General features: G+C 47.8%; 1 protein-coding gene across 3 annotated transcripts in view; it reads left to right on the top strand.

Annotated features, from left to right (window-relative positions):
- LOC101791516 (solute carrier family 2, facilitated glucose transporter member 3) overlaps window positions 1–14,392 on the top strand; it is a 30,216-nt gene that overhangs the window by 6,310 nt on the left and 9,514 nt on the right. The window contains exon 1 of one of the 3 annotated variants that reach the window (XM_027449861.3): window positions 13,337–13,473. The exons of 1 other annotated variant lie outside the window; for it this stretch is intronic. In XM_027449861.3, coding sequence (XP_027305662.1) covers window positions 13,459–13,473 — 15 coding nt within the window. In that variant the 5' untranslated portion in view covers window positions 13,337–13,458. Of the gene's footprint in view, window positions 1–13,336; window positions 13,474–13,851; window positions 14,009–14,392 lie in introns of those variants that run through there. One more of the 3 variants, XM_072042889.1, reaches the window with a different exon arrangement.

Below are 14,392 nucleotides of genomic sequence, written 5' to 3'. Positions count from 1 at the left end.
TCTGTCTCTGATCCAGTGATTCTTCTGAAAGGCTGAAGAATGTGTTATCTGATAAGTCTTTAGACCTGGTAAAGGTGCTTTGCCTCAGGGTCCCAAATTCCCAGGGAAACCTGAACTCTTGGCATAGGTTAGGCTGGATGGTTGTGGTGCCCAGCTCCTTTATGGCACAAAGAGCTGCAGAGAGAGCCTGTACCTAACACTAGGTATAATTCAGGAGATATTTTTTGACCAAGAGAAACTTTGAAGACCTCCAAGCTAGTGAGTAACTGAAGTAATGATTTAACAGCTTAAAAGAAAACCCTTCTGTGGATAGTGAAGGAGTCCTGCATGTGTCCTGCCCCCCCTGACTCATTGCTGCACTAATTACTTCACTTAGCACAAAACCACTGCAAGAACATCCTTCCCTTATGCTGTCCCACAACTTTTACCCAATTGCTTTCTGCAAGTTCGAAAAATATAGCTGCAGTAAAGAGAAATGTTTCTATATCGGAAGTATTTGTTTCTTTCTTCTTTTCTTCATTTTTTATTATTCTTGTCTTTCACAAATATATTTCTCACATTGCTATTCCTTTCATGTATAATCTTAACTTGCATTTTGTTTTTCTGTTGCTCTTTTTTTCCTGTCCTTCCCTCATTTTCTGTAAGACAGGTATTTTTTTCTCCTTATTTTTTGCTTCAGCTCTTCTTCATCCTTCTTTCCATTTCTCTGTCTCAGTCATTGTCCGTGATACCAAAAGAAGATCTAGAAAGACAGATGAGTATTGAAGATGGGGAAAAGGAGTGATGTGGTGGCTGTAGTGCCACAACGCTGGCTGGAGTTAAAAAATAGGCCTCGATGGCTGTACACTGGCATCACCTGTTCACACACCTTCCTCCCATGAGAGAGAAGTTTCCAGCCCCACATCGGTGTTGCAGTTCACACATCCTTTCTTCAGCTACTTGTTCTAGTATAGCAGGTAGTACAGTGCTCACTACTAAGACAGATTTCAATACAGGAGTTTATGAATCTGAAGGCTGACAGTCAGTGTTTAGGCAACTACACCTAAAAAACTTGCTCCTGAAAAAAACACACTTGGTGGCTGTTGTATACTGGAGGCAAATTTCTGTCATTGCCTTATTTATTCATTTATTTATTTATTTTTCTTAAAATACTGTTTGCATGCCTGCTAGATCAGACACCACATGCAATGCAACACGTTTTATCTTAGAGAGCCTCCTTATGAAGGCCTTCTCATCACTGGAGGCAACTGGACTGGTGGAAGCCCCAATCAGTTAATGATTACAAGTTCTGGGTTGGGCAGAAAGATACGTCCCCATGCGAAGAGTTAAAGATGCATTGGCCCATAAATCAGCCATTAGGCAGCATGATCCCTACCTTACCTGGCAGAGTTACAGAGAGCAGGTAGGTGGCCTTGGCTTCTGCTATGGACTTCTTTGCTCCATTTTTGACCATGTGCATGGTTAAACTTATTATGGTAGGCAGAGAAGATGTATATTTTAAGGACTACTATAGGGAGTTATGACACCTAAAAAAAGGCATTCGTAGCATCACAGTGAGTGGGTTTGTTCTTCATCAGCAGCTTTTGGATCCATAAAGACCATGGAGAGGAAGGTAGAATAAAGGTTCCTTAATGGAGAAGCTGGTGTATGGGTCTCATGTTCTGGGGTATTGCAGTAATCATAGAGTCACCCAGTCAATGGGGAGAAAGAACAGATTCTCTAGCAGCTAATTTTCTGTTGCTGGGTTTGTATTTTTTTTTTGTTTTTTTCCCCTTTGTTTTTAAAGAAGGATGAGTGTGGCTTCAGAAAGACACAGGTTACAGGTCTCCTCTGGAGGGAGACAGCTCCCAATGATGCTGAGTAAAGCAACAGCCTGGAGAGTGCTGGGCTTCACCAATTTCCTCTAGGCTAATTTTCATTACAGTTCCCCTGACTGTTGGTTTTGGGGCTCCATAGTAGCAAAAAAATAGTCATCTCTCCTTCTATTCTCTTGGTTTCCATCTGAAGGGCTGAGAAAGTGTTTATGCTAAAGTGCTCAGCCTTGTGGCATCTTAGTTTGGGATCTACTCTTGGTTTGCCTTTGCCTCAGTTCTGCGTCTGGAAAAGGATCTTTCCTCTTTCCAGTGGGGTGCTGTGAAGAATCAAGGCTGTGAGGTGTCCAGGTCCTACAGAGCCACAGAAGTGGGATGTTTGCACACATGCCTCGTGGATGGAGTGTGTGAAATTGGTGGTGCATTTTGGAACACTTCACATATTGTTCTGTGATCCCTTAAAGCTTGAGGATCTGGCAAGATACCACTCTATTCTGTGCCTTGTTCCAGATGGATGGACCAGAAGCAGGAATAACCCAGCAATCCTTCAGCTGGGGACATTTGGCTCGGAGGCACAGCTCCTGACATCACACCCAAATTCCCATGCTTAGTCTCACTCAGCCAGGTACTCTGTGATTTTGGTACTTATTTATTTTCCACCCTCTGAATTGTACCACTGCATTTCTGAGCAGAGGGTCAGGGATGCCTCCATGAGAGATGTCTGCCCTTGTTCTTACCTCTGAGAAATCACAGAATCACAGAATTGTCTAATCTCAGTCTGTGTGTTTGTATTTTCGCTCTCTGTGTTGCTAAAGAGAAGCAGTTTCCGAGGGAGGAAGGAAATCCAGCAGGCTTGCGCAGCGCTCGGTTCTTTAGAAATTTCACTGCCTGGGGATTGCAGGGCTGAGATGCACGTGTAGGGGGGAGGCAGAAGGAAGGGTACCGGGCGGGACTCAGCGATGTGCTGTGGGATGAAAGCAAAAACAGGCACCCACGCAGCGCGCAGGACCGGTGCAGAGTGGCTGAGCCCGGCGGCGATGATGCTCAACGTGCTTCGGCTTTGTAAAACCTCCTCTCCACCACATCCTCACGCCTGTGAGGCCCCCGGGTGTGCCCCCAGCTCTGTCTGCCCGACAGCCAGCTTCTCCTGCCCACCCCCCCCGGTGCCCGGCCGCGGTTCCCAGCTGCGCGCAGGCTGCCGAGGACGTGCGAGCCCGCACGGGGCGCGCCCGGCTCCGGCCTCCCGAGGGCTCCCGGGGGCTGATGGCAGCGATCAAGGACGGAGGAGGGGGGCGGCTGCCCGCCCCCGCCGCGCTTTAACCCGCCGCTGGCCGCCGCTTTCCTGCCCCAGGGACCACGGGGCAGGAGCCGGGGAGCGCAGCTGCAGAGGCCGGGGGGTGAGCGGGGAGGAAAGGGCGAGCACAGAAACCACAGATGGAGGGCAGGAGGCTTGGAGGGAGAAGTGGAAAAAGGCGAAAAGGCGGCCAGCAGGGAGAAGGAGGAAGGCAGGAGAAGCCTGGTTAGAGGAGGGTGGCATGACATGGTAAAACAGAGCTGCATAGCTGGGGGGTGTACGCATGGCACCAGGGCAGGGAGCGATTGATGCCTAAAAATGTGACTGTGGCGAGAAAACCCTTGGCTGCAGAGAACGTGTTTAGAGACTGGATGGGTGCCTCTGCCTTTCCCTGTGGCTGGTTTCTCTCTTTTCCCTTTTTGGTGCTCCTGCAGCTCTGTTAGCAGTTGGGCTTAACAGCTCAGCCAGCACATGGTCCCTCCACTATGTCTCCTTGCTATTCCAGGCCTGCCAACACATTTTAGTTTAATTTCTGTGCTGGGAAATGGCCAGTTCTACTTATCAGTGTCATCAGCAGGGGAATCTACGCTCTTCCTTATGCATCCAGCCTCTGTTTTCCCAGGTCCGTTTCCCCATACTCCCATTGTTTGCAGAACGATAAGAGACTTGGCAGGAGAGCTAATTCAGGAGCATAATCTCTTTCAAACAAAGTGCACCCTGTTCCCACCTGGTCAATTAAACCGGAACAAATCCATCCAGAACCACTGACCTGAGGCCAAGCACTTTCCCTCCTGAAAACATGTGTGGTGGCTTTCCCTGTGAACCACTTCAGCCCTACCTGGAGCTGCGGGATGGGCAGCTAGTCCCCAGTGCTCACTGGCTGTCTGCTCAGGCACAGGAGGGTTGGAGCCAGTTGTGATGGTGTTTTTATCTGTGTGACACGCTCCTGTGTGATCTTCCTTGAAGGAATGTCTCCAAGAGTGAAGCCACTGTTGGAAAAAGTGGCATAGATGCCTTATGAAACTGTCGCTATCACAGATGAAAAGACACAGAGCAGGGCTGAGCCTGTTTCCTCCGTCTTGTCCCATAGTATGTGATCTCTAGGGAACTCAGATCTGAAGCCTCTCAATACTGAAGATATTTAAACCATCTCTACCTGTAAGCCATATCCTGAAAGAGTCCCTGACCTCACAGCAGCTAACCTTTTCCTTGTTAGGAAAGAGCTGAGAGCAGTTTCTTACTAAGAAAGAGCTGAGAGCAAACAAAATATTCTAGGGGAGGACTCTTGATGGAGTAGTGTGGGTTGGAAGGAAGGAGCTGTGCAGCCAAGACTGTGACATTTCCACTCTACAAAGCTTTCTCTGGGAGAGGCCTGGGCCAGAACAGCCACGACTCCTGTGCAGTTCCCACAGTAAGGCTCTGCTGGAAGATGCTCCCGTGGAACACCAAGGACATCTCCTTACACTTAGTGTACCTGCACTAATCTCAATTATTTCTTTTGGAGAGATACCAGGACTGAAGGGCAAGTAAACCAGCTGTTAGCTCGCTCTGTTTCCTGAATTTCTATGGGAAAAAATAGAGATAGTAGTAGAAAGCAAGTGAAAACCTCCTTTCATACAGTGAAAACTTGTACACCATCTCCAGCAGCTCATGGGTTTGGAAGGAGGTGTATGAGGAAAGAGACGGGAACACTAGGTCAGCATTCCCGCTGCACCCTTTGTGGCAACCTCTCTTCAGAGATAAGAGGGATGACCACGTACCCAGTCATTCCAAACACCTTGTGTTTCAGGCAGACATGCAGAATTGTGCAGGGACAAATCATATCCTGCTCCGGGCTAAGCTTAAAAAAGATAATAGTGTACAGGGGACAGTCTCTTAAGGGCAGAGGCTAAAGCAAACGACAGCAGTGCAGAACAACAGCTGCAGCCTACCCTATTGCAGATGTTGTACAAAATTGCAAGTGTTGCACTTCACATTGATTGGGAGAATACAGATTTGATTTGATTTGATTCTGTTTTTTGAGGATTGGTTCAAAAGTGTTGAGTTTCTCAGTGCTTTCAACAAAACTCATGTTCCTGCTGTTCAAGTTTTCTCCTTTTCTGCATTTTGTGATCTTATCACTGCAAAGAGAGAAGCATGACACAATGCTATGGGGAAAGAAAAACAAAACAAAACAAAACAAGCAAACAAAACAAAGCAAAAAAAAAAAAAAAAAAACCACTTGCATTACCTACAGAAGTTTGCCTGCAGGATTTTGTTGTGCTGTAATTTTTGTCATTGTGAATATGAATGTTAATGTTTAGTTCTGGACAAACTGCATTGGAAAGTATATGCCCCAAGTCTGAAAATTGCATGTATATAGCCACAGGAGTACAAATACTGAGAGGTGCCACTTAAGAATAAACATCAGAAATGTAAGATTTCACATAAGGAAACAGGTGAATGTAGGTACAAGGGTATACACAGATATGAACAAAGAGTGTATGTACACAAATGCAAACAAGCACAGATATAAAAATACAGCTATGTATGCATGTGTACATACCTTTCTATGTATGAAGTAGGTAAAGGAGCATATATATAAATCTGTTTACATGTTTTAATGTATGCCCAGATATAAACTTGTGTGCATATATACATTGGCATATTGGAAAACACGTGTACACATTTCAGTATTATGAATTCAGGCACTGGTATTTGCACGGGCCTGCAGTAGCACACAGCCCGTATCTGCACGAGAATGTAAAGTTACACAGACCGGGTATTTCATAAAAGGAAAGCGAGTGTAATGCAGGCCCCTGCAAATCCTCCACCTACCCACAGAAACATGCATGAGCAGTTGTGTGCACGGCAGCCTGGCGCAGACAGGCTGGCTGAAGGTAACCACACTAGTTTACAAAGAGATGAGGAGGACCAGAGGCAAGCAGATGCACGTGTGTGTAGGAGTGGAAGTGAGCCCTGGCAGGGTGCGTGAATGATCCTGGGGGAGGAGGGAAGCGTAAGGTGTAAGAGCCAAATGTGTTTGCATGAACAGGGCAAAACAACAGGCAGCATGACCTGAGGGGGGGGAAGCTCTGTGCTCCACTGGGTCCCCACACAGCCCTCCCGCAGGGACCACGTCCTGTCTGTCCTCAGCCACCCCAGACAGCCCTGTGAGTGTGCTGGGGAGCAGGCTTGGGTGTGCAGCCTGCCCCTGCCCCGCTTGCTGCAGCGTGGTGCAGCTGTGCTCCGACTGGGAGGGTCATGCATCTGCCAGGGAAGGGCGCAGGCCATCTTCCAGGACCAGCAAGACAAACCCTGGGAGGATGAGCTGTCTCTGGAGGGAGGTTTTCCTCTGAAAGGGCAGGGCTGGGGTGAGGCCAGCAGCTGTGTCAGCAGCCTGAGTTTTGCAAGAAGCTGCTGTGGCTTGAACTGTCAATATAGGGGAGATGCCCATCCAAGGCCGCTGATGCCATTTCTGAAGGAGGAGAGGGAAGAATTGCCAGGCTGTGAAGATGGGGCTGTATGCCAGGATGCTTTCTGGCCCATCTCTCCTGACTGAGATGCAGAGATGGACTGGCTATCTAGCCTGGCTCACCCTAGAGGTGGTTTAACCTTGTCCTTCCTGGACAGGAGCAGCGTGCTGCACTTCAGAGCACTCTTCATATAACCTCCTTTCTTGTTCTGCTTTCTTTGTTCTGCTTGTAACAATGCATTTGCTGCTCCTGCTCATTGCTACTGAACAGCAGGTGCAAGGTGCTAGGAGGTGGGGGGTCAACACTGCCACAGGGCAGGGCAGAGCAAAGCATCTCCTGCTGGGAGAGGAATGCTAAACCTTATGCACTATCTGGCTTGGCCGCTGGTATCCCACTGGGAGAAACAAACCTGCTAAAGGGAGAGGGGGAGATTCAAATCTGGCCACCTCTGAGTGTTGCCAGCTCAACAGAAGATAATTTTAAACTACTGTAGCGAGGGGACCAGGGCTGCAGAACACATAATCATCACATCGGTCAGGCCGGAAAAGACCTAAGATCTAAGAAGACCTAAGATCTTCTAGTTCAAACAGAGAGTGGTCAGCCAGAGGCTTTCTGTCCTTTGTTTATTTGTGAATCTTTCTGATGTAACTACACGCAGTCTTACTGGGCCAGTTTTGACAGTCCCTGCTCCCCGCTTCCCCCCCTCCCGCACTACAACCCTTCCTGCAATTGCTGGGAAGTGTAGCGTGATTCAGGCTGGATACCTGGGAGCGGATGACCAGAGGAAAAATTCCTTCAGCGGTGGTATTTTTAAGTGTGCCACTCTGTTTGTGCTCAGTTGCGCGCCAGTGTTTTTGTGTGTCAGTATGTGTCAGTGTGTCTAACCCATGTGTTTGCTAGGGAGTGTGTATGTACAGCGGGTGGGTTCGGCTCTGCACACTCCATGTATATGCACTGGATGTGTGCGTAGCTCTCTGTTACTAATGTCGGGGTGTGAGAAGTATGCCTAAATGGGGCCATGAGATAAGGCAGCTGACACTGCTGAAATGCCTCCACCCTATGCCCCTGTTGCACACCTCCTGTGCTCCTCTCGCACTGCTGCCAGGCTGACCAGGCGAGGCATAAAACAGCGCGAGGAACCAAGCGCTTCCTGATCAGTCGCTGTGGGACTGCGAGGCTGCGTCCGGTTATGCAGCCAGACATATTCTGGGTAAGCAGCTAGACGAAAGAGTGTCCTCGCGCTTCCTCAGACTTCCCATCATCCTTTTGCTCAGCTGGCTCAGTGCCCTGTATGTACGTGAGAGGGTTTATTTTTGTGACTTCCACAGAAGAAATGTTTCCCCTTAACAAATAGAATTTCTCCTCCTGAATATAATGTTTTCCTGAGAAATATGAAGTAAAGAATAATTTGGGAATGCTCGCCAAAACAACACACTCCATTCAGCCCTCGAGAGAAGGAGGGGAGGGTCAGCTGATGACTCAACCGAACTGCAGCTGTAATTCCCGGTATCCAACACTTTCTGCTCCTCTCCTGGCTCCTTCTGGAACCCACCCTTCACCCAATCTCTCCCCTGAACAAGGTTTATTTTCATACTGCCGAGCTGCTTTTCAGGACTTTAATAGGAAATTATCTTTTTTTTTTTTTTTGATTGGTACTTTTTTTTTATTATTATTTTTTCTCTACATGTTTTAAAACTGAACCTGATGTTCAGTTTAAAACTGAACTCATGTTCTAAAACTGAACTTGCGTAGAGAGCTGTTTTCTTCCATTGCCCCACAGATTCGGTTTCTTGCTCAGGGTAGAGAAAACCACGGTAAGATCCAGTGGCTGATATACATAAAGCAAACAAACAAAACAAAACAAACAAACATAGAAAACCCTCACCAGAGATATTTTGGCCAAAGCCCCTCTCTCCTGCCCTGCAGACTCCTGGTAGCTCAGCCCTGAGCTCCCAGGACAGCTCTGCCAATGCCACCCACCTTCACAGCCCCTTTAGCATCCCAGTCCTGAGGGCGTTTGAGCAGTTTCAGGTGCTCAAAAACAGATGAGTTTCAGCTCATCTGTTTCCTGGAGACACCAGAGGAAAGGAGGCAGAAACTAAGATGGATCAATAAGAAGGGCTGTTGCTTATGAAAGCAACATTTTTACAGAATTCTGCATGAGTCACCTGCACACACTTCATTATTGCTATCCTTAGATATGGACTAATGTTAGAATCAAATCTGGTGGCACAGGAAAAAGATAAATACGCAGTTATATGGCTTCTGTCTTTGCTAGAAAGCCTGGTTGCCCTGGCAACATCAATCAGAAAAAAAGTTGGCTTGTGTCCTCAATGCTGGGCTGGAGTCTTTCATCGATCAGAGGAAAAAAAAAAAAAAAAAAGATGGGGCCTAAAGTGTTACGGGGCATGACGACTAAGAGAACGTAGATGAATGTCTGGGCTTGTCACGTCTCTCTCGTAGCACAGAGCTGAGCTCAGGAAACAGCCCTTGGTGTGATGCTACAGTTTGCGGTTTACTCTTTTACTCTTTAGCATGTTGGTTTCTGCTTTTTTTTTTTTTTTTTTTTTTTTATTATTATGAAAACTACTTCCTCTTTGCAATTGATTGTTGCAGTATTAGAAGCTTTTGACTTTAGTGATTTGATTGATCAATTAGGTTAATCAGGAAAATTATCAGAGGCATCAGCTCCAACCTACGTTTCACCACGGAAAAGAGAAGAGGTTAAAGATGACTTTGTTTTAGTGACACGAACTCTAGTGCTCTTCTCATTGAGCAATTCTGCAATTTCCTCCCGCACTTCTATCTGTCTGTGTTTATCTTTTCTCCCAATTCATGTTATCCCTTTTCTCACATTGTGCCTGCCTTTTCCTTTCTTTTCTCTCTCTCCCTCTTTTTTTCCCTCCACTTTGCTCTTCTTATCTGTTTTAATTCTTTCTTTCTTCACCTCATTATTCCTTTGTTTTTGGATTTGTTTTGTTTTGGGCCTTCTGTCTCTCCCTTCCCTCTCTCTCTTTCCACTCCTAAGCTCCTCCTGTCTATGGGCCAACCTATTCCCCACCTATCATCTTGTTTCTCTCTTTTATCTTTCCTTTTTTCTCCCACTCTTTCTCAGCTCCTCTCAACAATGAAGTTACTCACTGTTTGTGGGGGAAGCATCTGGCCCTTGTTGGCTCTTGTTCTCTCTCCTTTGTTCTGAATACTCTTTTGTTATAAACACAACAGAAAAGCACAAAATCATCTTTCAAGGCAAACACTGCATAATAATTCTCCTTGTCTGTTCTCCTCTTATCTCTGAAGATTTTGTTCTCCATGCAAAATAGAAACATGAGAACGGATTCACTAAAATTATTTGGAAATTTTATGCAGAACTAAGGAATGGTGAGGAACTTCAGGGGAAAAAGAGACTGGAAAGAGCTTCATCTCATGGGGCAGCCTCACTGAGCTGAAAACTGGGCAGATGTGAAAAAGCAGTTACTGTAAGGTCAAATTTCTTGGACAGCAGAGTGATGATGCTGTGCTTGATCATTTCAAGATGATCATGCCCTGTTCCTAGTAATTTTATTTTGTTTTATTTTATTGTATTTGCACAGTTTTCTGTGTCTTCTCCCATTTGTCCCTTGAGCCAAGGCTTTGTGTATACAAAATGTGCCAAAGAACCGTACCTGTTGGAGCTCCACTGATGTTCTCAAAAAGCCACAGCAAGCTGGCTTCTGTGGGGTCACTTTCCAGGTCCAACCTCTAAGATAAATTAAGATAAGAATGGGCTTGCTAGTTGTTAGGACTCTCTTAATTCTGAATTCTCTGATAAAAGTAGTTTTTCATGGAAAATGTAGGTTTTCTGGAAAAGAAACATTAGTTGCCATGCACTATTTTAGAAATATACGAGTTCTCAAAGCTAAAATGAATGAAGCTTCTCAAGTGTTCAGTGAGTCCCAGTTCACATAGCTGGTAACAATACTGGCGTATCCTAGTGTGGGGCAACCAGCATGAAGTTCTGCCTGGTCCTTCACTTGAAAATATGGCTGGCTGGCTACTGGTAACCTGCAGTGGGCCTCTATCCTTGTGCACATTGCATAATATGCATAACTATTATATTGACAAAAACAGATTAAGTGTGTAGTTTAAGCTGGTGCACTATCAGATAACTCTGCTAAGGAGGTATTAAGGTGCTTCCCCCATAGCTACTCAACAGATGATCTTCATAGGAATGATCTGGGATGTGGGAGGTGCGTGTGTGTCCTAGGACAGAAACAAAGCTGATATTTAGGAGGAACAGACTGTGATGCAAGCTTCAAATCTAAATATTTCAGTGCCAGCAGATGAATTCAGACTGGAGGAAAATCAGCTGAAATGGGAGGGTGGGGTGTTTTCCCCACATTTCTTAGGGAGATTTGGCTTTCAGTGATGGATTTTGATCTTGTGTCTCTTTTTACTCCTTTTTACTCCAACAGTTCCGTACAGATAATGAAATGTCACCAACTGTGTCCTGCATTTGTGTCAGAGAAGCAAATTTCAGCCAAAGTTGTACTGCTTCTAAATTGAGCTGCCAGTTAAGCATGTGTTTAGATTAATATAATTTAATCAAATTTCAAGATTAGATTAACTTAATCTTCAAGTCTGGATTTCCCAGCACTTGCAGTTGAGTCATGAGTCAAGAAGAACATAGGAGTGATGCAATTTCAGAAGAATGTGTTTGTTTTGTTTTTTTCTCCCCCCCTTTTCTTTTCTTTTCTTCTGCTCAGAGATTGCCTCTGAAATTTTGAGATGATCTGAGCCTCTCCAAATATGGCAACTTTCCACGTTAACCAGTAATTGTATACATTCAGAGCTAATGCCAGGGTTTGAGACATCTGAGTGATCAGATTTGAGGTGGAGTTTGTTATGCTTGCAAATAAGTGGAAAACAAGCTAGGAAAAAAAAGAAAAATATATGTGAGCCAAGATCAGTCAGACAAAGAGTGTTAAGGAATTAGGACCAGATCTGGCAGCCTGGTAAAAGCAAGGCTGTCACAGCTCCTTGCTCCCAGGTGCAGCTGCAAACAAGGCTGAGCCTGTATTCTCAGTAGTCACATGCATGAAAACACGTATATACACCATACATGTATATATGTATACATATGCGTACATATATACATATCTAAGTATATATACTTAAATTACACGCCTGCTACACAGATCCACACAAACACAGAGCAGTTACATGAACACAAACAGCACCTCATTCTGTTCTCCTCCCTGACAGAGCAGCATGGAAGTCTAGTGGGAAATATATATATATATATATATATATATATATATAATGAGGTCCCTTCCAACCCCTACAATTCTGTGATTCTGTGATAATGCATATAAATACATATAAGTGTGTGTGTGTACCAGGTAGCTCTCTCTAGCATTCGAGCTCACTCTCCTCCCTCTGGATCCCAGTCTCCCCAGTTGCTAGCACCAAGGCCTCTCTGGGAGCTCTCTGGGATTCCCCTGGTCACTCCAAAAAGCAAGTGCTCCTTGATAAACATCCTACAAACATGTACACACCCAAAGTGGAGAGTTCCTCACCCAGGAAAGGAGTCAGTAGTTGGAGTCACTGGCACGTAAGGACTGAGCGTCCTGATGAGGCACATACTGGCTGGCCAGCCAGTGCTTTTACATGGGACAGAACCTTTCTTCTCCTTATCCCTCCATTTTCCCACACTTCTTCCTCCCCAAGTGACCCGGATTCTTCCATTTCCCCACCTTTGATTACTTCCTAAACTTCTCACCACGAGTCCCGTGCAAACCCCAAGCACTTCCCCTGCCTCCTGCGTGCCCCCGTGCACGGCAGCACCGCCCTGCCCCGCTCTGACACCTCTCCCCCCGCTGGCTTCACACCTGGACAATGAGGCTGATGGCCCTCGGGGGCAGGGAGCCGCAGTGTCACATCCTCCCAGGCCTTAATCTGCCTCCCCCCCTGCCGTGAGCCCTTTGATGGGCTGATGGCTGCCGTGATGGGCCTGCGAGCAGCTGGGGCAGGGGCTATTGTGTGTCACCCCCTCTCCCACCGCCATTGTCTCCTCGGGGGGTGTGAGGACGAGCTTTTATCACGTAGCCCCAGAGAGAGGAATGCGCTTTTTTCCCCTTGTCCCTTTACACAGCAGCCCTGCAGCAGCACAGGAAGACCCGTGAGGGGACGCTGCCACCTCACCTGAACTGTGTACATATATATGTGTGTGTGTGTGTGTGTATACTTGTGTCGCACCTCTTAAATATTAAAAATGCTTTTAGTAGGTGTTGTATACTCATAAGCCTCATCTGGGCTGTAAATTCCTGTTAGCCTGCCTGTGGTCAGCAGGAAACAGCAGAAACGGAATCAAAACGTTGACGCTGGAGTTCCTCAGAAGCGGGTGGTGGCGGGGGCGCTGGCAGCAAGCCTCGTGCTGAATAAAACAGCACGCGCCAGCTGGCTTCCCTCCCTCCTGCCCGGGCCGTTTCCAAAATTTGAAGGAATCCGAGTTTGGCAGAATCCTCGTGCAGCTTGAGGAGGCCGATTTGCCTCAGAAAAGCACGGGTTTTGAGCCCAAAAGCGGCCACACCCCCATCTTTGCCCCCATGGCTTATAGGCGTGAAGTAAATATATGTATATATATATATATATATTTACTTGTATATATTTACTTGTCCCATGCGTATGTGTAAGCAAAATAAGCAGAAAGTCACGTTCGGGCCCCCTGTGGTACGACACCCGCCCCCCCCCCCGTGAGGAGCCGCCCGGCCCCGCCCCGCCCCGCGCACGCCCATAAAATGCGGCCCCGCTGGCAGAGCGCGCACGCAGGCGCCGCAGTGGGCAGGGCCGGCAGCGAGCAGCGGAGCGGAGCCGGGTCCGTTAGGCGCGGGGAGCCGGGAGCCGGTGGGCGGCCGAGATGGCCGACAAGAAGGTGGGTGCTGTCAGGGGAGAAGCAGCCCCGTCTGACGGGAAAGGGGGGAAGGATTGGGTTATTCCTGTGTTTATTGGGGAAGGATGGGCTTTTAGTATTAATACTATTATTATTTGGGGGGTAGTGTGTTTGTGAAAGCCGGTTGGTTTTTATTTGTATTTTATTCTTATTTCTTTTTTTATTATTATCTTTTTTTTGGGGGGGGATGAGGATTGATCCGCGTGTCCCCGCGGTTAACTGCTATCGATCCGATTAACGTGTGCGCGGTTAATTGGTATCGATCCAATTAACGTGTGCGCGGATGCAGGGGAGGGGACGGGGATGGGGATGGGATGAGGCGGCGCCGCGGCCGGCGTTAAAACCGTTACTCGGCTCTGGAGATCGGGCCGCCCCCCCTGCCCCTCCGGAGCCCTGCAGCGGGTGGGCGCCGTGCCCGGGGGTCGGTGCCCGTGCCCGGGGGTTGGGGGGGCTCCCGTCACGGACACGCCGTCCCTGGGGCGGCCCCAGCGCCATGTTGGCGAGAGCGGCGTTTGGGGTGAGGAGGGGAAGGAGCCAGCAGCCACGCAAGGTCGCCCGGGTCTCGTCAGGGCATCCCGGGAGGGTTCAGCAAGTTGGGCTGCTCCAGGATGCGGGGAAGGGCACGGGAGGTGCCTCCCCTGTGGCCCGAGGGGAAGGGTGGTGGGTGAGCGCTCTGCTGATGCCCAGACCTCAACCTTGGTTGGGGTGGATGGAGCTGCGTTGTTTCTGAGCTCTGTCTGCGTTTTGGGAAGCGAGGCACCGCGAGCTGTAACAAATGGGCCATACACTGGCTCGTGGTCTGGCTGGCTGGGGGGGCTGGGTCTGGCCATGTGATGATGTCTTGGGTGGTGTGACGGCGGGCAGGAGATGGAGATGAATAAGCGGCGATGTTCCGGAAAAC

Source organism: Anas platyrhynchos, chromosome 1, assembly GCF_047663525.1.
Source record: "Anas platyrhynchos isolate ZD024472 breed Pekin duck chromosome 1, IASCAAS_PekinDuck_T2T, whole genome shotgun sequence".
Classification (NCBI taxonomy): Eukaryota; Metazoa; Chordata; class Aves; order Anseriformes; family Anatidae; genus Anas; species Anas platyrhynchos.
Note: the sequence above shows the minus strand (reverse complement) of the source record. Positions and strands in the feature narration are given on the sequence as shown.